The 20,693-nt window shown below is 41.6% G+C and overlaps 3 protein-coding genes across 4 annotated transcripts in view; 2 read left to right on the top strand and 1 right to left on the bottom strand.

Annotated features, from left to right (window-relative positions):
* Nucleotides 1–1,304, top strand: part of LOC112216472 (piezo-type mechanosensitive ion channel component 2) — an 80,718-nt gene extending 79,414 nt beyond the window's left edge. Inside the window, 1 exon segment of the mRNA XM_042298634.1 lies at nt 17–1,304. Within this exon segment, the coding sequence (XP_042154568.1) occupies nt 17–272 (256 nt within the window). The 3' untranslated portion in view covers nt 273–1,304.
* On the bottom strand, nt 1,305–6,926 carry LOC112215314 (gamma-soluble NSF attachment protein). Its single transcript, XM_024374242.2, has 12 exons — nt 6,714–6,926; nt 6,279–6,346; nt 5,351–5,435; nt 5,083–5,100; nt 4,931–4,961; nt 4,599–4,708; nt 4,360–4,426; nt 4,060–4,130; nt 3,902–3,980; nt 3,740–3,819; nt 3,061–3,190; nt 1,305–2,260 (listed from the first exon to the last, which is right to left on the bottom strand). The coding sequence occupies exons 1-12, from the start codon at nt 6,764–6,766 to the stop codon at nt 2,126–2,128; spliced, it is 927 nt and encodes a 308-aa protein (XP_024230010.1). The 5' UTR covers nt 6,767–6,926; the 3' UTR covers nt 1,305–2,125.
* Nucleotides 6,927–7,614: 688 nt separating this feature from the next.
* LOC112216473 (twisted gastrulation protein homolog 1-A-like) lies at nt 7,615–14,533 on the top strand. Of its 2 annotated transcripts, none has more exons than XM_042298766.1 (5): nt 7,615–7,764; nt 8,418–8,560; nt 11,476–11,575; nt 12,181–12,453; nt 14,107–14,533. In XM_042298766.1, exons 2-5 carry the CDS (start codon nt 8,441–8,443, stop codon nt 14,286–14,288), a joined length of 675 nt encoding a protein of 224 aa, XP_042154700.1. In that variant the 5' UTR covers nt 7,615–7,764; nt 8,418–8,440; the 3' UTR covers nt 14,289–14,533. The 2 variants fall into 2 exon arrangements, with proteins under 2 accessions (XP_042154700.1, XP_042154701.1); XM_042298767.1 differs by having other exon boundaries at nt 7,625–7,718.
* The last annotated feature ends 6,160 nt before the right edge of the window (nt 14,534–20,693 follow it).

Here is a 20,693-nt window from a genome sequence, read left to right on the forward strand (position 1 = left end):
CGTCGCTCACCGACAGGATCATGGGTCTCTACGCCTCGGTGGTGCTCGTCATCGGAAAGTTTGTGCGCGAGTTCTTCAGCGGCATCTCGCACTCCATCATGTTCGAGGAGCTGCCCGTCGTGGACCGCATCTTGAAGCTGTGTACCGACATCTTCCTGGTCAGAGAGACGGGCGAGCTGGAACTGGAGGAAGACCTATATGCCAAGCTCATCTTCCTGTACCGATCACCAGAGACTATGATCAAGTGGACCAGGGACCAGAAAACAAAATGAGAGAGCCACCTAGTAGGCGACAGAGACATGAAGTCTCAGAATGATAGATTTCAACAAAAAAAGAAAAGCACAATCCAGCAGGAAGTTCCAAGCTAGCTTGTTGCGCTCCCTGTCTTTTGGTGTGACTGTGATAAGAACCATCTCCCTATCGAGCCTACAGTGAAACAATGTGACCTACACATGAAAGGTGACTGCAGAAGCAGTTTTTTGTTTGTACTCTTTAAGTGCATCTCTAAAGATTTGCAGCCATCAGTCAGTCAGTGTGTTAGAGATGACACAGACGTCTGGCCTTTTTCCTATTGGGAAACATGAACCATGGGTTGTGCAATATACTGTCCAGATAGTTGGCTGTGAACTTGAACAGACATGTTATCTTGAGCTACACGGAAGAGAAGGGGGCAGCGACAGAGACACTAGCCACTTGTATTGTCCAAGATATTTTCCCTTACAGTAGCCTACTGGATGTGCTTTGACTTTTCCAGCAAGACAACAGCGGGAGGTTGTGACATGGAAAACAAGTTAGGATACTTTGTTGCCGTTATTGTGATGTTTCTGAAGAGTAATCAAATGGAGCTGTCGTTCTCAGGAAATGAATATCATCTCACCAGAACGGGAATACATATTTTTTTTAAACTGTAGGACACCTAGGAGAAACTAAAAAGGGAAAAACAGTGATGTGATGAACACTGAGTATTTTTATCATATCATGGAGTATGTCCATGTTCATGGAACCCCTATGAAGACCTGTGATTTGAGAATAGGAGGGCGTCAATTCAGCCATTCTTTTTTAAGCTTGTAACCTGTATTGCTTGAAAACCCCCTTTTTAAAATTTTTATTTACATCGTTAGTGTTAAGTTCACATGGTCAACCAAAATGTGATCAAATCCATGCAATACAAGGTGTAAGTGAATAGATTGGTTTCTTGTCATGAGATACATAATGTCTGTGCACCTCCATAGTGTAAGGAATCCAGTTTGTGGTGTTATTGTGGTTCAGCGACCTGAGCATAAAGCACATGTTTGAAAGCTGAATGTTGAGAATGTTGCTGCCATTTTATTCAGTAAAAACACAAGAGGGCATGCCACAAATATCCAGCCTGCATGCTCCACAATACTTGACACACATTTTAAGATTAGTTGTAAACAGGAATCATCATTTATATCTTTCAGTTGGTTAAAAAGCATAGCCATATGAAAACTGTGGAAAGGCATTCTGAAATCCTGACGAAACAAAAAAATAAATCACTTTATACTAAATTACCCACTATATTATTTTCTCAGCATTCATTTGATTCCATATATGAGTGTAGCCTTCACACAGACAATAGCAACTGAAATAGCTGTTTAACACTTTATACTATAGAAATGGATTCATCCACCCCTTTACACATCAATCATTGAGGCACAGCATTTTTAGATTGTAAGTTACATTTTCACACTGTATCTTGTTGCATACGGTTGTAGATTTAAAGATAAAAAAACATCACTGATCAATCCACTGAGGCAAATACAACAAAAGCAATATAATATTTTATATCACAATAAATGCAGCAAAATAAACAATATTTTACAATCACAGTAAACACAAAAAGGGACAAATAATATATATATATTCAATCATTGAGTAGTATGTGATTATTTTCCACACCGACGTTACTGTTCTGAGCATAACTCGTAATGCTTGATGGTCCGAGTGCCTGCAGCTGTTGCTTGGATTCTGGAGATGGGAGAGTAAGGCAGACATGCTCCCTGCCATGCTCAGAATGAGAGGACAGGCTGTGGAAGATTCAAACTCCCCTCCTAACAGGGAACAGGAAGAGTTCTGGTCCAGACAGGAAGTCCAGGTTCTGTGGCTAACATAGCCCACCGGCATACTCATCCTCGTCAGCCTCTCCGGCACCTGCTCCTCCTTCCGCAGCATCGGCAGCTGGCGCCTTCTTCTTCTTACCACCCCCTGGAACCCTCAGGCTGACGGACAACTTGGCATACTGCAAGACCATTGGCACTTTGTTCAGGTTAAGGCAAGTTAGTGGTCTCTACAGTATATGTTTCTCAGAAGAGTGTATTCAAAATCTCTCTTTGAGTACCCCCCCAGCCAGTTCCATGATTTTGCTGATTCAACTAATTAACGAATCAGAAAACCCTTGGTTGGTTTGAATCAGGTGTGTGTATCTTTCAGAAATAGATCAGGAGAGGTTTTTCCCAAATATTATGATAATTGAAAAGATAAATCATACAAAAACAACAAGCAAGCAGGGTCTAGAGGGGTGACGCAGGTAAAAAATAACATTTTAAAAAGCAGTTGGACTGCTATTGTGTCTATTAATAAAATACTTCTCTGACTTTGTATTACTCAGCCTAGCCTGGCAATGCATCTATGGGGTGGCTAGGAGAGAGGTTTCATATAGAAAGGACAGCTCATGATTCCATACCTTTTAAAGTCCTTAAACGTGATCAAAGGAGACAGTAAAGAGGGGTGTATTCATTAATCGGATTCTGCTGCAAAACGTTTTGCAATGGAAACTGTTTAGTCCAAAGGAAAATGTTTTGCAACAAAAAAAAGTGTTTCTATTCGACAAATTCAAGAAGGTCCCTCTCCGTTCCATTTTCTTCCTAGAGTAAACGTTTTTTTGTTTGTGAAACATTTTGTAACAGACTAAATGTTTTTCAACGGAATCCGACTACTAAATACACCCCTGAACAACAATTTTAACGTTGTGATGACGTTGTGATGACATGCTTTGAAATAAACTTTGGTTACATAGTAGGCTCTAGGCACCACACTCACATCATTGTCCATATACTTGAATAAGGGCGAGTTACAGACGCGGTGCACTTGGTCCTCATCCTGCTCGTCATAGCCCTGCAAGAGTTGCTCCAAGGCAATACAGTCCTCGCTCCCACTGAAGCCCGGCAGACTAGGAGTAGTGGTTAGAATGGTTAGTCAAACATAAGTCATAAATTACTTTCCTATTTATCTTTAATTATAAACTGGGTGGTTTGAGCCCTGAATGCTAATTGGCTGACAGCCATGGTATATCAGACAGTATAACATGGCTATGACAAAACATGTATTTTTACTGCTCTAATTACATTGGTAACCAGTTTATGATCGCAATAAGGCACCTCAGGGGTTTGTGGTATATGATCAATATACCACAGCTAAGGGCTGTATCCAGGCACTCCACCTTTTGTCATTTATAAGAATAGCCCTTAGCTGTGGTATATTGGTTTTATTGCTTAATTTGAAATTATAGCTCCCGAGTGGCGCAGCGGTCTAAGGCACTGCATTTCAGTGCAAGAGGTGTCACTACCAGTTCCTGGTTCAAATCCAGGCTGTATCACATCCGGCGCACAATTGGTCTAGCGTCGTCCGGGGTAGGCCGTCATTGTAAATAAGAATTTGTTCTTAACTGACTTGCCTAGTTAAATAAATGGGAAAAAAAAAAAAAAAGTGAAGTCAGTACCTGTAACTCTCTCGAACACATTTATCTGCTGCTACGAAGTCATTTCTGTGAAGGTGGACTAGCACTTGGGCACTGGTTTTCTGGAGATAAGCAAATACACAGGCAACAATTTGGTTTCAACACAGTCAATTTTCTTAATCAGGTTAAATAAGTAAAACGCACCTTAAAACACGTTGGGTAATTCTCTATTTCTTTATACATGTTCTTCTCCTTCTGAATCGACACTGCTGCTTCATCAAGCCTGACGAACAAAAACACAGTTAGCGGGAAGGGAATGAGTAGGACCGGTAGAAAAATCTGTCAAGCAAGTGAGAATTTACTTGTGTTGCCTGACGAGCAGTCTTGATGATTTCCCCAGCATCTCCACAGCTTGACGTAGACGGTCCTCGTTCTGCAGAAATATGCATTCACCATATCAATACTGCTTCAATTGATTTGATCACATTGCATTACCGTTACAACATTATAATGTATTCAATATAAAATAGGACTGTGTTAATATTGCCATGCAATAAATGAGATCCCTACAAATGTGACCCTGAACTGAGGAAGTGGCATGGAAGCAACACAATGATTTCTGGTCTTCCGTAGTATCAAATATTGAACTCATATAGCTGTACCTCAAACACTGATGCAGCTTTCTGGTACAGATCCACTGCTTTTGCTAGATCCTGTGATTCGATTAGCCTACAAAAAAAAGAAAGGTACGCCTTTTAACTTAAAAAAGAAAGAAAAAAAGAGCATCAAAACAAGGACTAAAAACAAGTATCAGCATCATCAATACGTTTCGTGACATGCCAATGATGACAGGGAATTACTTTCTAGAGCCCATCTATGATGATCAATATTGGCTACGTACTTTCCAGCTCTGTCGAGGGCCAAGGCTGCAGTGTCTGGTGTGCCGTTCTCTACATACATCATGCTTGCTCTCTCAATGTACTGGATAGCCTCAGGTATCCTTTGCATGTCCTGGAGAGAAACACATGTCTGTCAATGATTAGCTTCAGTAAGTAGTTAATAGTAAAACTAAAACAGTAGTCATGTGTCAAATGTCTGACTAACAACAATGGCTTTAATCCTGAAGTGGGCAACAAAAGAGTTAAAACTATGGAATAAAAATAACAGCAAATTTGATCCGACGTCTGATAACAATGTATGAGTGTAGATACTGTTTATCACATTAACACTAACCTTAAGCATCATACCAGCTGCTTCAAGTGCTCTGCAACAGAAATGTCTCCTTAGCAACATCCAACACAGACAAAAGTAGACCAACCAGTGTCTATTGTACATCATCTGGACTCTATGAATAGCATTACATGAGACATATCTTTCATACTCACTTGGCAGCATGGAATAGTCTGAACATTTAGTTAAGTTAAAGAAAACATTGATGTTTATATGAGATTTGTAGTCAATGTTGTTCAAATGTAGCATATAAAATCCCTACATTAACTGTCAAACAACCCTGTGAAAGTAGTCTCCCTAGGCAGACCCACATTAACAATGCCCTAGGTCTGCGATTTCCAAGACTACTGCGAAAGCATTCATGGTTGTTAAAATTGTGTGATAAGCCTAGCCCGCTATAGGAAGTGAGCATTGAAAGGATACGTTTTGTTGTTGGTATGGGCTTCTGCCTCTTGCAGGTATGCCTCCTTCGCTTCTTCAAGCATCTTGGCATTTTTAAAGGCAACAGCTGGAAGAGGGAATGCTTCATTATGCATTTATAATTAAGAAATAACACCAGAGGGGGTGTGGTATATGGCCAATATACCACAGCTATGGGCTGTTCTTATGTTCGACACAACGCAGAGTGCCTGGACACAGCCCTTAGCTGTGGTATATTAGCCAGGGGCGCAACTTTCTCTGGGGACATGTCCCCCACACATTCTGAAATTGCATTTTTTGCTCCCCCCCCAGTTTAATCATTGGAATGTGATACAAAACGAGGCAATGGTGTGCTTTAGGACCATGTGGACGCCTCCGAGTGGTCAGGTAGGCTATTTGCAGTGTTTATCCGACTGGGTAAAAATGTTTTATAATAATAATAATAATAATAATAATCAATAATAATTATGTCCCCCCCACTTCTAAAACCAAAGTTGCACCCCTAATATTAGCCATGTATCACAAACCCCTGAGGTGCCTTATTGCTATTATAAACTGGTTTCCAACTTAATTAGAGCTGTAAAAAGAAATGTTTAGTCATACCTGTGGTATACTGCTGATATACCATGGCTGTCAGCCAATCAGCATTCAGTGCTCAAACCACCCAGTTTATAATAAATAACTATTTCATTGGACAACTTGAGCAACATTAAGTGCAATCTAGCATCATAATACTGACAGTGTGTTATTGCCCAACTAGCCAAGTAAAACTTAACTCCATTATGTACATCACATCAAGAGAGTTGAGTGGAGCATAAAATAAAGGTTTTTTAAACGTAGTTTTACTTGGCTAGTGCTCACCAGTCGTTGTCGAAGGGAACATGTTTTCAGGTGTATTGAATAGTGTAATAAATAGCCTTTAATACAATACCTGCTTTTGAGTACTCTGATGCAGCACTGTCATAGTCAGGCTTCCATTTCATGAAACTGGTCCTTAAACTTTGGGGGGAAAGGCATTATATTCAGTGAAAACATAACACCAGGGTTGTCTATTTGGATTTACCATAGGGTTTAATACAGATGTGGACGTGCTATTATTTATGCAGTGATACTGTCAGGAATAACTGCAGCGCAGGAAGAGGCTAACGTTAGCCAGCCAGCTCAACTGGCTTCCAATCCTGTATAGAGTGGCTAGATAAATAGCATATGCTTCACTAGAAATATAATTTCCTTCCTACTTGTGTTGTAAATGGGTATATTTACAATATAGACTAGTTAATACTATGGAACTGGCTACCTACTGAAATAAAATGCTCAAAAGCAATACAGCTAAATTGGCTAACGTTAGCTAGCAATATTTCCTTACTATTTTTCAGCCTTGGCAATGTGGTCGTGCGCCTCGTTGATTTTCGCAGCCATCTGGTCCAAACTAGCTAACAATGTAATTCAACGATGAGTATTAAACATACTACTGAATAAAATATAGAGAGAAGTTGCTGTAGCTAGCTCTGGGTGCTAGCGTTACTGGTTTCAGGAGACTCTTTCGTCATCGGGGTTTGACTACGGAATCCCGTGAGTTGCCTTTTCTTTATATAAGGATACATCGCGACAAAGTGTTGCAGCTACTGCGTACAAAAGGGGCAACGCAACAATGTAACAAGTAGGTTATTTTCATTGAATGCCATAAAGTAAACCAAAGTAACCTAGTCTTCGTTCATCACTATTCGCAATGCATTATGAAATATCCAGTTATTAATTTATTCATTCATAGTCTAGCCTACAATTTGCAATTTAATTTCTCAATATTGTAAACGATGACTTTTTTTTTATATAGCCTACATAATTAATAATATTATTGGTCATTATATTTATTTTATAAAGCCCTTTTTACATCAGCAGTTGCAAAGTTCTTAACAGATACCAAGCCCAAAGCAAGCAATGCAGAGGCAGAAACACACTGGCCAGGTAGAAAGCAACCTCGAAAGGAACAAGGCTCAGAGTGATGCCCAGTCCTCTTCTGGCTATCATTATCAGTGAATGTGATCAGTGAATTGATCCGAATTATCTTTCAAAAGGGTTGCTACTATTTACTAAGTAACAATCTAATAAATATGTACAGTGGGGAATATAGCTAAACAAATCAGATCAACACACGACAAGTAGAAATGGCATATGATATGATGCCAGCAGACATAGTTGTCTTGGCTCGGGTTCACCTGAGCTGCGGGGCTACTGTGCCTGCAGCCTGAAATGGTAACTGTTTCTTTAAGGCGCTTGCCTACCACTGTCTGCTTTGTTTAGCCAGAGGGGAGAGTCACGCCATCAGAACAGAAGAACATGCTTTAATTCGGAAAAGTAGAGGTAAACAAAGGTAAGAAACGTTCACCTCTGGAGCAAGAATCGACTATTTGGGCAAGGTACGTTTATTTACTACTTCTATGGTTTCTTGATGTGGGTTCTTTACCAAGACAAAAAAAAGTCCATCCTTCTTTCTTCCTAGTTAGTTCATGTTGAGAAAAGGTGTTTATAGCTTTGGGTAGCGTATTTGCCTCTCCAAAACACGAGGTTCGTCCATGAACGCAGCCTAAAAAGTTTCAGACTTTTCATACAATGTATCCAAAGTGTTTAATTTTAGGATAAAATGTAACATTCCTTCCTTATGTAACCCTGAAGTCTTAGTGTTACACTACTGGAATGATAAACATGCTATTATTGAATTAGACTACCGTAATAGGTATACAACGTTTGAACATGTATTTGAAACGTATTCAGATGTTTTAATGACAGTGCGCAGCAACCTTTTATTAGAATTGAGTTGCCAGCAAGTGAGAAACCAATGTCTTTCTGCATTGCAATGGGTTTGATGACTGTGGGTTTGTGTAGAAAAGGAATGATGCTCCTTTGAAGCAAGCGGGTAATTTACCATAACAATTGAATCAAAGGGATGGTTCCTTGACACGACTTTTCCTGTATTTTATTAGTATGTTTGTGCCCGTATGACGTCTTGTGTTACCTCATTGAATAAGGGGTACATTCTAAGTTATTGTCTGTCTCTGTTTTGTCGGTTCAGGTTACTGTTTCGTGCGTGTCGGAATGAAGTCTACTCAAATCTTACTATCCACTGCACTTATTTTCCTTCTCTCGGGACTTTCCATGACCACAGCCTGCAACAAGGCTCTCTGTGCCAGTGATGTCAGCAAATGTCTCATTCAGGTAAGAAGGCTAAACTCTTAGCATAACGTTTTTGGAAAGGCATCATTCAATTAAGAAGGCTAAGCGCTTAGTGTGACGTTTCCGAAAGGCATTAGGTTCACTCACTAATAACGTTGACGTTGAGATAACTCTATGCAAATTCTATAAGGGATTGTTGTTTTTTCAGAGTAAAGTTCAACTACCATACAATATTATGCCAACATTTTACTCCATGGTGTTAATCTAAAATGTGATTAACCTCCCACTATGCATTTCCTCATTTTACATGAACCTGAATTCTCTGCTGTGATCACAGTATTCTCTTTGTACTGGAAAAGCACATTAAACCATGACAGTTGCTGGGATCCCTCTACTAACAGAGAGGGGAGATAACTTGCTGAGTTGGCAGGGCTACAATGAAGTGAAGGTTTTCAATTTACAGCTGCACAGTGTCCTCAAAGGATTTAGCCTAGTCTACCTTGGCTGTACATGAGATAGCCAATGGAGATACAGTACCAGTCAGAAGTTTGGACACACCTACTCATTGAAATGTTTTTATTTTTGACTGTTCTCTACATTGTAGAATAATAGTGGAGACATCAAAACTATGAAATAACACATATGGAATCATGTAGTAACCAAAAAAGTGTTAAACAAATCAAAATATATGTTATATTTGAGATTCTTCAAAGTAGCCACCCTTTGCCTTGATGATAGCTTTGCTTTCTCTCAACCAGCTTCATGAGGTAGTCACATGGAATGCTTTTCCAACAGTCTTGAAGGAGTTCCCACATATGCTGAGCACTTGTTGGCTGCTTTTCCTTCACTCTGCTGTCCAACTCATCCCAAACCATCTCAATTGGGACGAGGTCGGGTAATTGTGGAGACCAGGTCATCTGATGCAGCTCTCCATCACTCTTCTTCTTACTCAAATAGCCCTTACACAGCCTGGAGGTGTGATGGGTCATTGTCCTGTTGACAAACAAATGATAGTCCCACTAGGTGCAACCAGATGGGATGGCGCTATCGCTGCAGAATGCTGTGGTTGCCATGCTGGTTAAGTGTGCCTTGAATTCTAAATACATCACTGACAGTGTCACCAGCAAAGCACTATCACACCTCCTCCTCCATGCTTCACGGTGGGAACTACACATGCGGAGATCATCTGTTCATTTACTCTGCGTCTCACAAAGACACAGCAGTTGGAACCAAAAATCTCAAATTTGGACTCATCAGACCAAAGGACAGATTTCCACCGGTCTAATGTCCATTGCTCGTGTTTCTTGGCCCAAACAAGTCTCTTCTTATTATTGGTGTTCTTTAGTAGTAGTTTCTTTGCAGCAATTCGACCATGAAGGCCTGATTCACGCAGTTTCCTCTGAACAGTTGATGTTGAGATGTGTCTGTTACTTAAACTCTGTGAGGTGCAGTTAACTGCCGATTTCTGGGGCTGGTAACTCTAATGAACGTATCCTCTGCAGCAGAGGTAACTCTGGGTGTTCCTTTCCTGTGGCAGTCCTCATGAGAGCCAGTTTCATCATGGAGCTTGATGGTTTTTGCGACTGCACTTGAAGAAACGTACAAAGTTCTTGAAATGTTGACTGAGCTTCAAGTAATGATGGACTGTCATTTCTCTTTGCTTATTTGAGCTGCCATAATATGGTCTTTTACCAAATAGGGCCATCTTCTGTATACCACTCCTACCTTGTCACAACACAACTGATTGATTGGCTGAAATGCATTAAGAAGACATTTAAATTCCACAAATTAACAAGGCACACCTGTTAATTGAAATGCATTCCAGGTGACTACCTCATGAAGCTGGTTGAGAGAATGCCAAGCGTGTGCAAATCTGTCATCAAGGCAAAGGGTGGCTACTGTGAATAATCTCAAATATATTTGAGATTCTTCAACACTGTTTTGGTTACTACATGATTTCATATGAGTTATTTCATAGTTTTGATGTCTTCACTGTTATTCTACAATGTAGAAAATAGTAAAAATAAAGAAAAAGCCTTGAATGAGTAGGTGTGTCCAAACTTTTGACTGGTACTGTATATATGTGTACCTTCCCTGGGCATTGGTCTTTGCCTGGCTACCCAAACTCCCTTGCGCCAGCCAAACGCTACTTCACAGACTTTAGTTTCTTCTCCACAATGAGTCTGGCGTACCTCCCTGATGATTTATAGAACGCAAACACATTCTAACCATTCCGATTGGTCCATAGCCAGAACACACGTGGGTAAAGCAGCGTTTTTATTGGCTTTGATACTCTGATTTGTTTTGTACAACACCCCTCATTTTGACATTGCCATCCTTGAAGTCATTTATGGTGGTCTCAGTTTGAAGTATGTAGTGAATGTAGAGCAGCGGGAGAATTCAGTTTGAGTTGTCAGGCAAGGTGCTGCCACAACCACACTTGACTGTGGGCTCAGTTAGCGCCATCCTTTTGCACATCTGGAATTTAACCTCTGTTCTCCCTTTCAACCGCTCTGCACTGGAGGAGTCACAGAACAGGCAACTTGAGGTCGGCCCACTCACTCCGGTGGAAACCTCAAGCATACGCAGTAAAACAAACACACACACACACAGTCACTGCTCGCGCACACACAAATCCTCTCCCTAGTGATTTCTAAATAGGGACAGGATATTATATAGTTTATTTTCTTGGCGTTGTATCAACTATGATGTGCTCCATACACACCAAGATAAATAAACTCTCTTATGTTGTTTTTGCTCTCCTCATGTTACGACTGAAGCCTGACTGAGGCTACTGCATTGTCTGAGTGTTACTAACACACCTGTGCACAACATGATAGAAGGATTATACCAGATTGTTGCAGAATGTCTCTCCTATCAGTCCTGACTGTGTGTGTCTCTCCTATCAGTCCTGACTGTGTGTGTGTGTGTGTGTGTGTGTGTTTTGTGATGTACAGGAGCTGTGTCAGTGCAGGCCCTCGGATGGGAACTGCTCGTGCTGTAAAGAGTGTATGCTCTGTCTTGGCACACTGTGGGAGGAGTGCTGCGACTGTGTGGGTAGGTGCCACGGACTAGGTGCAGTTGTGAGCATATTGGAAACAAGAACCGGTGTCAAAATGGATGAGGTTAATGAGGTGTCAAAATGGATGAGGTTAATGAGGTGTCAAAATGGATGAGGTTAATGAGGTGTCAAAATGGATGAGGTTAATGAGGTGTCAAAATGGATGAGGTTAATGAGGTGTCAGAATAGATGAGGTTAATGAGGTGTCAAAATGGATGAGGTTAATGAGGATGGGTATTTGATTTTTGCATCATCATTTGCTTCAAGTCACATATTATTTGTCACATGCGCCGAATGCAACAGGTAGACCTTACCGTGGAATGCTTACTTACAAGTCCTTAACCAAAATGCAGTTTTAAGAAAATAGAGTTAAGAAAATATTGACTAAATAAACTAAAGTAAAAATAAATAAATGTAAAAAGTAACACAATAAAATAACAATAATGAGGATAAACAGGGGGTAATGAGTCAGTGTGCTGGGGTACAGGTTAGTCAAGGTAATTTGAACGAGAAGAATAGTGGTTTACTGATTATCAGTCATTTATTGTCATATTTTATTTATTTCAATATTTACTATCTTGCTTCTTGTCTCCCCTCACAGGGATGTGTAACCCTAGGAACTACAGTGACACTCCAGCTACCTCCAAAAGCACGGTGGAGGAACTCTACCGACCCATCCCCTCACTGTTCCGCGCCCTCACCGAGGGCGAAGCGCCCATCAACATGATGGTGGTGTCCTTCCCCGTGGCCGAGGAACTATCTTACCACGAGAACCTGGTGTCTTTCCTGGAGACCATCGAGGACCAGCACCAAAATGTCTCCCTGCCTGGGAACAGTATCCACGCCAGCTACGATAACACCCAAAGTACTGAAGGTAGGGAGGGCTGAGGGGGTTGAATTATGGGGATGCTAATAGCTGCTGTGTACTCATTTAATAAGAGAATAAAACATACACATCATACAGTCTTGTGCAGGTTCCTGTTATCAGAGTATTAAACTCAGTTCACCAGCAAAACAGACTGAAGATTCCACATTTCAATATACTATTTTATTTATATATACATTTCCGTTCAAAAGTTTGGGTCACTTAGAAATGTCCTTGTTTTTGAAAGAAAAGCACACTTTGTCCATTTTCTGTCCATTAAAATAACATCAAATTGATCTGAAATACAGTGTACGGCTGCTTTTTTATGGAATATCTACATGGGCGTACAGAGGCCCATTTATCAGCAACCATCACTACTGTGTTCCAATGGCACGTTGTGTTAGCTAATCCACGTTTATCATTTTAAAAGGCTAGTGCCAAGAGTGTGCAAAGCTGTCAGGGCAAAGGGTGGCTACTTTTAAAGAATTTAAAATATATTTAGATTTGTTTAACACTTTTTTGGTTACTACATGATTCCATATGTGTTATTTCCTTGTTTTGATGTCTTCACTATTATTCTACAATGTAGGAAACAGTCAAAATAAAAACCCTTGAATGAGTAGGTGTGTCTAAACCTTTGACTGGTAGTGTGTGTGTGTGTGTGTGTGTGTGTGTGTGTGTGTGTGTGTGTGTGTGTATCCCATAACAAATCAGGACAGCCCAATTGGCTTTAGGGGTATTAACCTGGGCAGATTGGGCAAACCATAAGTTCTAAATATATGGACTTTGATCCAACACACTATTTTAGGGAACCCCCATGAGTTCCCTAACTCATCCCCCTGGCAGGGACCATATTATTTTAGGAGGGGAGGGCTAAGCTATAATGAACTCATGGCTAAGGCTGCTTTGAACTGAGCTCTGTGGCTCGACCCCTCCATAAAAGCTTATGAGATCTCAGGGCCTTGGCTTTCGTTTGATGGTTTTAGCAGGCCGCTATTTGAAAACCAAGCAGCCCTGTAAATTATTGAGTATATTGCTGCTGGCCTAGTGAACTTTCATGTGCATCCGCTCCAGTTGTCTTCTCCTCAGCCTCTAGTCCTAGTGATTCTAATTGACTAGGAATCTGTGGCGGGGGGGGGGTGAGCGAGCTCCTTACGTATCCGCTCTGTGAACCTGTGACCCAGATCTGTTTTCCCTTTGGGAAAACACGCTCATTAGTCAGGCCTCCAGCAGTGGGGGATGCCCTCAACCTTATGAGGTGGGATGAGTGTGGGGCGGCAGAGATGAACACATGGGCTTAAATCAAGCCATACGCATGCAGCCCTTTATAGCATAGTATGGATGATGCATGTCTATCAAGAGGTTAGGCTCTACTAGGCTTTAGCTCAGCTGGCTAACACATACTTGTGGCACAATAGTTCAAACTATGGAAGGTCACATGGAGGAGGTGGACTTTCATTTTGTGATAAAAAAAAAATATATACATTTAAATAAATTTGATACGATACATAGAGGTGGACTAACAGGACTTATTTTGTGCTTTAGAGTATTGTCATAAAAGTTAAGTGAAGACTACAATATATTGCTTAAGCATGTTATTGCTAATATTTGCCTGTTGTATTCAAAGGCTTATTTCTCCATTCCCCCCCCCCCCCCCCACAGATAACATGTGCACTGTGGTGTACTTTGATGACTGCGTGTCCATCCGCCAGTGCAAGCAGTACTGCGAGTCCATGGGCGGCTCCAAGTACCGCTGGTTCCATAACGCCTGCTGTGAATGCATCGGCCCAGAGTGCCTCGACTACGGCAGCAAAGCCGTCAAGTGCATGAACTGCCTGTTCTAATGAAAGCCAATGGGACTTGCCACGTTAGGGTACTGTGCTCAAAATGCCACAAGGGGGCACTGTCTGCAATATGCAGATGGGCTGATGAGGTTGACGGAGGAAGATGACTTGTGCCTCAGCCTTTTGTAAAATGTTTCCATATTGTGATGTAAAATATTAGCCCTTACAAATTATTTTTCACTCTTGAATTTGTTTTTATATCTTATATAGGTTCTCTAGCAGAGAATAAATATATATTGATTGTTTTATATTCTCATATAGTTAATGCTGAAAGAGTCACTATGACAAATAGTTTTTTATATATACAGTGCCTTCCGAAAGTATTCGGCCCCCTTGAACTTTGCGACCTTTTGCCACATTTCAGGCTTCAAACATAAAGATATAAAACTGTATTTTTTTGTGAAGAATCAACAACAAGTGGGACACAATCATGAAGTGGAACGACATTTATTGGATATTTCAAACTTTTTTTAACAAATCAAAAACTGAAAAATTGGGCGTGCAAAATTATTCAGCCCCTTTACTTTCAGTGCAGCAAACTCTCTCCAGAAGTTCAGTGAGGATCTCTGAATGATCCAATGTTGACCTAAATGACTAATGATGATAAATACAATCCATCTGTGTGTAATCAAGTCTCCGTATAAATGCACCTGCACTGTGATAGTCTCAGAGGTCCGTTAAAAGCGCAGAGAGCATCATGAAGAACAAGGAACACACCAGGCAGGTCCGAGATACTGTTGTGAAGAAGTTTAAAGCCGGATTTGGATGCAAAAAGATTTCCCAAGCTTTAAACATCCCAAGGAGCACTGTGCAAGCAATATTATTGAAATGGAAGGAGTATCAGACCACTGCAAATCTACCAAGACCTGGCCGTCCCTCTAAACTTTCAGCTCATACAAGGAGAAGACTGATCAGAGATGCAGCCAAGAGGCCCATGATCACTCTGGATGAACTGCAGAGATCTACAGCTGAGGTGGGAGACTCTGTCCATAGGACAACAATCAGTCATATATTGCACAAATCTGGCCTTTATGGAAGAGTGGCAAGAAGAAAGCCATTTCTTAAAGATATCCATAAAAAGTGTTGTTTAAAGTTTGCCACAAGCCACCTGGGAGACACACCAAACATGTGGAAGAAGGTGCTCTGGTCAGATGAAACCAAAATTGAACTTTTGGCAACAATGCAAAACGTTATGTTTGGCGTAAAAGCAACACAGCTCATCCCCACTGTCAAACATGGTGGTGGCAACATCATGGTTTGGGCCTGCTTTTCTTCAGCAGGGACAGGGAAGATGGTTAAAATTGATGGGAAGATGGATGGAGCCAAATACAGGACCATTCTGGAAGAAAACCTGATGGAGTCTGCAAAAGACCTGAGACTGGGACGGACATTTGTCTTCCAACAAGACAATGATCCAAAACATAAAGCAAAATCTACAATGGAATGGTTCAAAAATAAACATATCCAGGTGTTAGAATGGCCAAGTCAAAGTCCAGACCTGAATCCAATCGAGAATCTGTGGAAAGAACTGAAAACTGCTGTTCACAAATGCTCCCCATCCAACCTCACTGAGCTCGAGCTGTTTTGCAAGGAGGAATGGGAAAAAATTTCAGTCTCTCGATATGCAAAACTGATAGAGACATACCCCAAGCGACATACAGCTGTAATCACAGCAAAAGGTGGCGCTACAAAGTATTAACTTAAGGGGGCTGAATAATTTTGCACGCCCAATTTTTCAGTTTTTGATTTGTTAAAAAAGTTTGAAATATCCAATAAATGTTGTTCCACTTCATGATTGTGTCCCACTTGTTGTTGATTCTTCACAAAAAAATACAGTTTTATATCTTTATGTTTGAAGCCTGAAATGTGGCAAAAGGTCGCAAAGTTCAAGGGGGCCGAATACTTTCGCAAGGCGCTGTATATATCTATAGCCGCGTAAAGACAAGCAATCAATGTTATCTAATCTCTAGTGAAATGGCATTTTATTTTTGTTGTAATGGACAATCATAGTAAATACTGTTTGTATTATTATATCATTGTTAGCTATATAACATACACTACATGGCCAAAAGTATAGACACCCCCCTTTGCTGCTATAACAGCCTCCACTCTTCTGGGAAAACGTTCCACTAGATGTTGGAACATTGCTGCAGGGACTTGTTTCCATTCAGCCACAAGAACATTAGTGAGGTTGGCACTGATGTTGGGCGATTTAGCCTGGCTCACAGTCTGCATTCCAATTCATCCCAAAGGTGTTCGATGGAGTTAAGGTCAGGGCTCTGTACAGGCCCGTCAGGTTCTTCCACAACGATCTTGACAAACCATTTCTGTATGGACCTTTTGTGCACGGGGGCATTGTCATGCTGAAACAGAAAAGGGCCTTTCCCAAACTGTTGCCACAAAGTTGGAAAGCAAAGAATCGTCTAGAATGGTGTAGCGTTAAGATTTCCCTTCACTGGAACTAAGCTGCCTGAACCATGAAAAACAGCCCCAGACCATTATTCCTCCTCCACTAAACTTTACAGTTGGCACTGTGCATTGGGGCAGGTAGCGTTCCTATGGCATCCGTCAAACCCAGATTACTCCGTCGGACTGCCAGATGGTGAAGCGTGATTCATCACTCCAGAGAATTCCACTGCTCCAGAGTCCAATGGCTGAGAGCTTTACACCACTCCAGCTGATGCTTGGCATTGAGCATGCTATTCTTAGGCCCGTGTGCGGCTGCTCGGCCATGGAAACCCATTTCATGAAGCTCCCGACGAACAGTTCTTGTACTGGTGTTGCTTCCAGAGGCAGTAGAACTCCGTAGTGAGTGTTGTAACCGAGGACAGACGATTTTTACGCACTTCAGCACTCGGTGGTCCCGTTCTGTGAGCTTGTGTGGCCTACCACTTCACAACTAAGCCATTGTTGCTCCTATATGTTTCCACTTCATAATAACAGCACTTACTGGGGCAGGGGCAGCTTTAGCAGGGCAGAAATTTGACAAACTGACTTGTTGAAAAGGTGGCATCCTATGACAGTGCCACGTTGAAAGTCACTGAGCTCTTCAGTAAGGGCCATTCTACTGCCAACATTTGTCTATAGAGATTGCACGGATGTGTGCTCGATTTTATACACACGTCAGCAACGGGTGTGGATGAAATAGCTGGATCCACTCATTTGAAGGGTTGTCCACATACTTCTGACCATTTAGTGTATGTTATTTTAAATGACTGCCATATTCAATCAAAACTGATGGCCAGCCTTTCACAGACAACAGGTTTGATTTTACAGGCGCCTTTTAAGATGATTTGTTTCATACCGTCAACATTCTATCATTCTAGCACAAGTATGTTGTTTGACTGCATACCACACTGTTACTATACACACTCCGGAATGGGACAGTTGATTGGTCTAAAGGTAGTCTGGTGGGATCTGTTTCAGGCCAGAGTGTGTTCCACTCCGAGGTGTGTACTGTAAGTCGTGTCACAGAGGAATCCGGTTGTTATTGCACGAGCCCTCTTATGTTTATCCCTTGTTCTTCATGTCTTTAGATATGCTTATTAAAGCTCTGCAACATTTGGTTTCAATTAGGGCCACAGAGGCTGGCAGAGAGCAGCAGACACGTTACTGCAACATCTTGGCGCAGCTTTATTGGTCTTGTAAAGGTTGTATATGTGCTACATTCAATCGGTTTGTGTCCTTGCTTTCTTGTGCTGGTTCACTGTCGCGCACCGCTTATTTCCTTGATCTGTCGAGTTATTCATAGGGTTGTCGTGTAGCCAGTGGGTCTCGTGAAACAGAAAATGTTGGTTATTTGGCACAGGAGTGGAGCAATGTGGTTTATGGAAGCAGTGAGGTACTAAAGACAAACGCTTTAATTTCTAAGCCAATGCAACTATTCACATATAACCGCTAATGAAAATGAGGTGAGGAAAGTAAAGTAGATACATTGTTCATGTAAAAGCAATAATATTATTTGAATTGTGACAGAAACATGTAAAACACTTCATTCCAAACAGTAAAATAATGGTTTGTGTAAAAATGTAATAAATTAAACATTTCTCATGTTTACACTAAACAGTTTCCCCACAGGAGCATTTGATTCCTACAAGAGATACCTAAGTTTCTTTTCATCCAGGGCATTCTAAACCGGTTTGCCACACAACCCAGGTGTCCCAATCAGTTTGCCCCACTTTCCCTGTAGCTAGAAGAGGAGGCATGGAGAAGTGAGGAGCATGATGTTGGGTCACATAGCCAGTGGGCTGTACCCAGCTGACAGGCAACAAAAGTGTTGTGTGTCTGGTTTTGTCGGGTACATCCAAGGCCTCACAAAGAAGCCTTTGTCTCAGGAGGATGGCTCTGGTCACGTGAACAGTCTGTCCACCTGACATGGCAAGCCAGCCAAACCTGCTGCAATGCAGTCGATCGGGGTTGCGTGCAGGCAGACATCCTTGTTGCAGCGTTGGACAATGATGCTATTGTGTTGGCTGTAAAAGCATGGAGGAATGGATCTTATGAAGGACATGAATTTCGGGTTCGGTTTAGTTCAAATAGTCTTTGATAAAGGGAAGAGAGAGTAACAGTAATGGGCTTTTTTGGACAAAGCCTAAGGGGAAAATGAATGGCGTTGTTGGATAAAACGCTGAAAATAAGGTCTGCGGTGAACACAGGAAATCTTGTTTTGCTGTATGAAGTCATCTTCATCCCTTAACGTAGTTTGTTAATTTTGAAACATTTATGTAAAAAAAAAAAAAGCTCATGTTAACTATCTCAGAACAAAACGTACACTATATATACACACACACACACAAGTATGTACAGTCGTGGCCAACAGTTTTGAGAATGACATTAATTTCCTCAAAGTTTGCTGCTTCAGTGTCTTTAGATATTGTTGTCAGATGTTACTATGGAATACTGAAGTATAATGACAAGCATTTCATAAGTGTCAAAGGCTTTTATTGACAAATACATGAAGTTGATACAAAGAGTCAATATTTGCAGTGTTGACCCTTCTTTTTCAAGACCTCTGCAATCTGCCCTGTCATGCTGTCAATTAACTTCTGGGTCACATCCTGACTGATGGCAGCCCATTCTTGCATAATCAATGCTTGGAGTTGGTCAGAATTTGTGGGTTTTTGTTTGTCCACCCGCCTCTTGAGGATTGACCACAAGTTCTCAATGGGATTAAGGTCTGGGGAGTTTCCTGGCCATGGACCCAAAATATCAATGTTTTGTTCCCGAGCCACTTTTGCCTTATGGCAAGGTGCTCCATCATGCTGGAAAAGGCATTGTTCGTCACCAAACTGTTCCTGGATGGTTGGGAGAAGTTGCTCTCGGAGGATGTGTTGGTACCATTCTTTGTACATGGCTGTGTTCTTAGGCAAAATTGTGAGTGAGCCCACTCCCTTGGCTGAGAAGCAACCCCGCATATGAATGGTCTCAGGATGCTTTACTGTTGGCATGACAGGAATGATGGTAGCGCTCACCTTGTCTTCTCCGGACAAGCTTTTATCTGGATGCCCCAAACAATCGGAAAGGGGATTCATCAGAGAAAATGACTTGACCCCAGTCCTCAGCAGTCCAATCCCTGTACCTGTAGAATATCTGTAGAATATCAGTCTGTCCCTGATGTTTTTTCTGGAGAGAAATGGCTTCTTTGCTGCCCTTCTTGACACCAGGCCATCCTCCAAAAGTCTTTGCCTCACTGTGTGTGAAGATGCACTCACACCTGCCTGCTGCCATTCCTGAGCAAGCTCTGTACTGGTGGTGCCCCGATCCCGCAGCTGAATCAACTTTAGGAGATGGTCCTGGCGCTTGCTGGACTTTCTTGGGCGCCCTGAAGCCTTCTTCACAACAATTAAACCGCTCTCCTTGAAGTTCTTGATGATCCGATAAATGGTTGATTTAGGTGCAATCTTACTGGCAGCAATATCCTTGCCTGGGAAGCCCTTTTTGTGCAAAGCAATGATGACGGCACGTGTTTCTTTGAGGGTAACCATGGTTGACAGAGGAAGAACAATGATTCCAAGCACCCCCCTCCTTTTGAAGCTTCCAGTCAGTTATTCGAACTCAATCAGCATGACAGAGTGATCTCCAGCCTTGTCCTCGTCAACACTCACATCTGTGTTAACGAGAGAATCACTGACATGTCAGCTGGTCCTTTTGTGGCAGGGCTGAAATGCAGTGGATTTTTTTGGGGGGGGGGATTCAGTTCATTTGCATGGCAAAGAGGGACTTTGCAATTCATCTGACCACTCTTCATAACATTCTGGAGTATATGCAAATTGCCATCATACAAACTGTGGCAGCAGACTTTGAAAATGTATGTGTGTCATTCTCAACTTTTGGCCATGACTGTAGACCCCCCTGTGGATTTGGTCATTTCAGCCACACCCATTGCTGACAGGTGTATAAAGTCAA

This window comes from Oncorhynchus tshawytscha, linkage group LG16 (assembly GCF_018296145.1).
Source record: "Oncorhynchus tshawytscha isolate Ot180627B linkage group LG16, Otsh_v2.0, whole genome shotgun sequence".
NCBI lineage: Eukaryota > Metazoa > Chordata > Actinopteri > Salmoniformes > Salmonidae > Oncorhynchus > Oncorhynchus tshawytscha.

Coding starts and splice junctions, on each gene's coding strand:
- LOC112215314 (XM_024374242.2), bottom strand. CDS start 6,766: ATGGCTGCGAAAATCAACGAGGCGCACGACCACATTGCCAAGGCTGAA. Junction 3,981..4,059: donor CTGCTCGTCAGGCAACACAA/GTAAATTCTCAC, acceptor TTTGTTCGTCAG/GCTTGATGAAGCAGCAGTGT. Junction 3,191..3,739: donor TGTGTTCGAGAGAGTTACAG/GTACTGACTTCA, acceptor CACTACTCCTAG/TCTGCCGGGCTTCAGTGGGA.
- LOC112216473 (XM_042298766.1), top strand. CDS start 8,441: ATGAAGTCTACTCAAATCTTACTATCCACTGCACTTATTTTCCTTCTC. Junction 8,561..11,475: donor TCAGCAAATGTCTCATTCAG/GTAAGAAGGCTA, acceptor TGTGATGTACAG/GAGCTGTGTCAGTGCAGGCC. Junction 11,576..12,180: donor GGAGTGCTGCGACTGTGTGG/GTAGGTGCCACG, acceptor CTCCCCTCACAG/GGATGTGTAACCCTAGGAAC.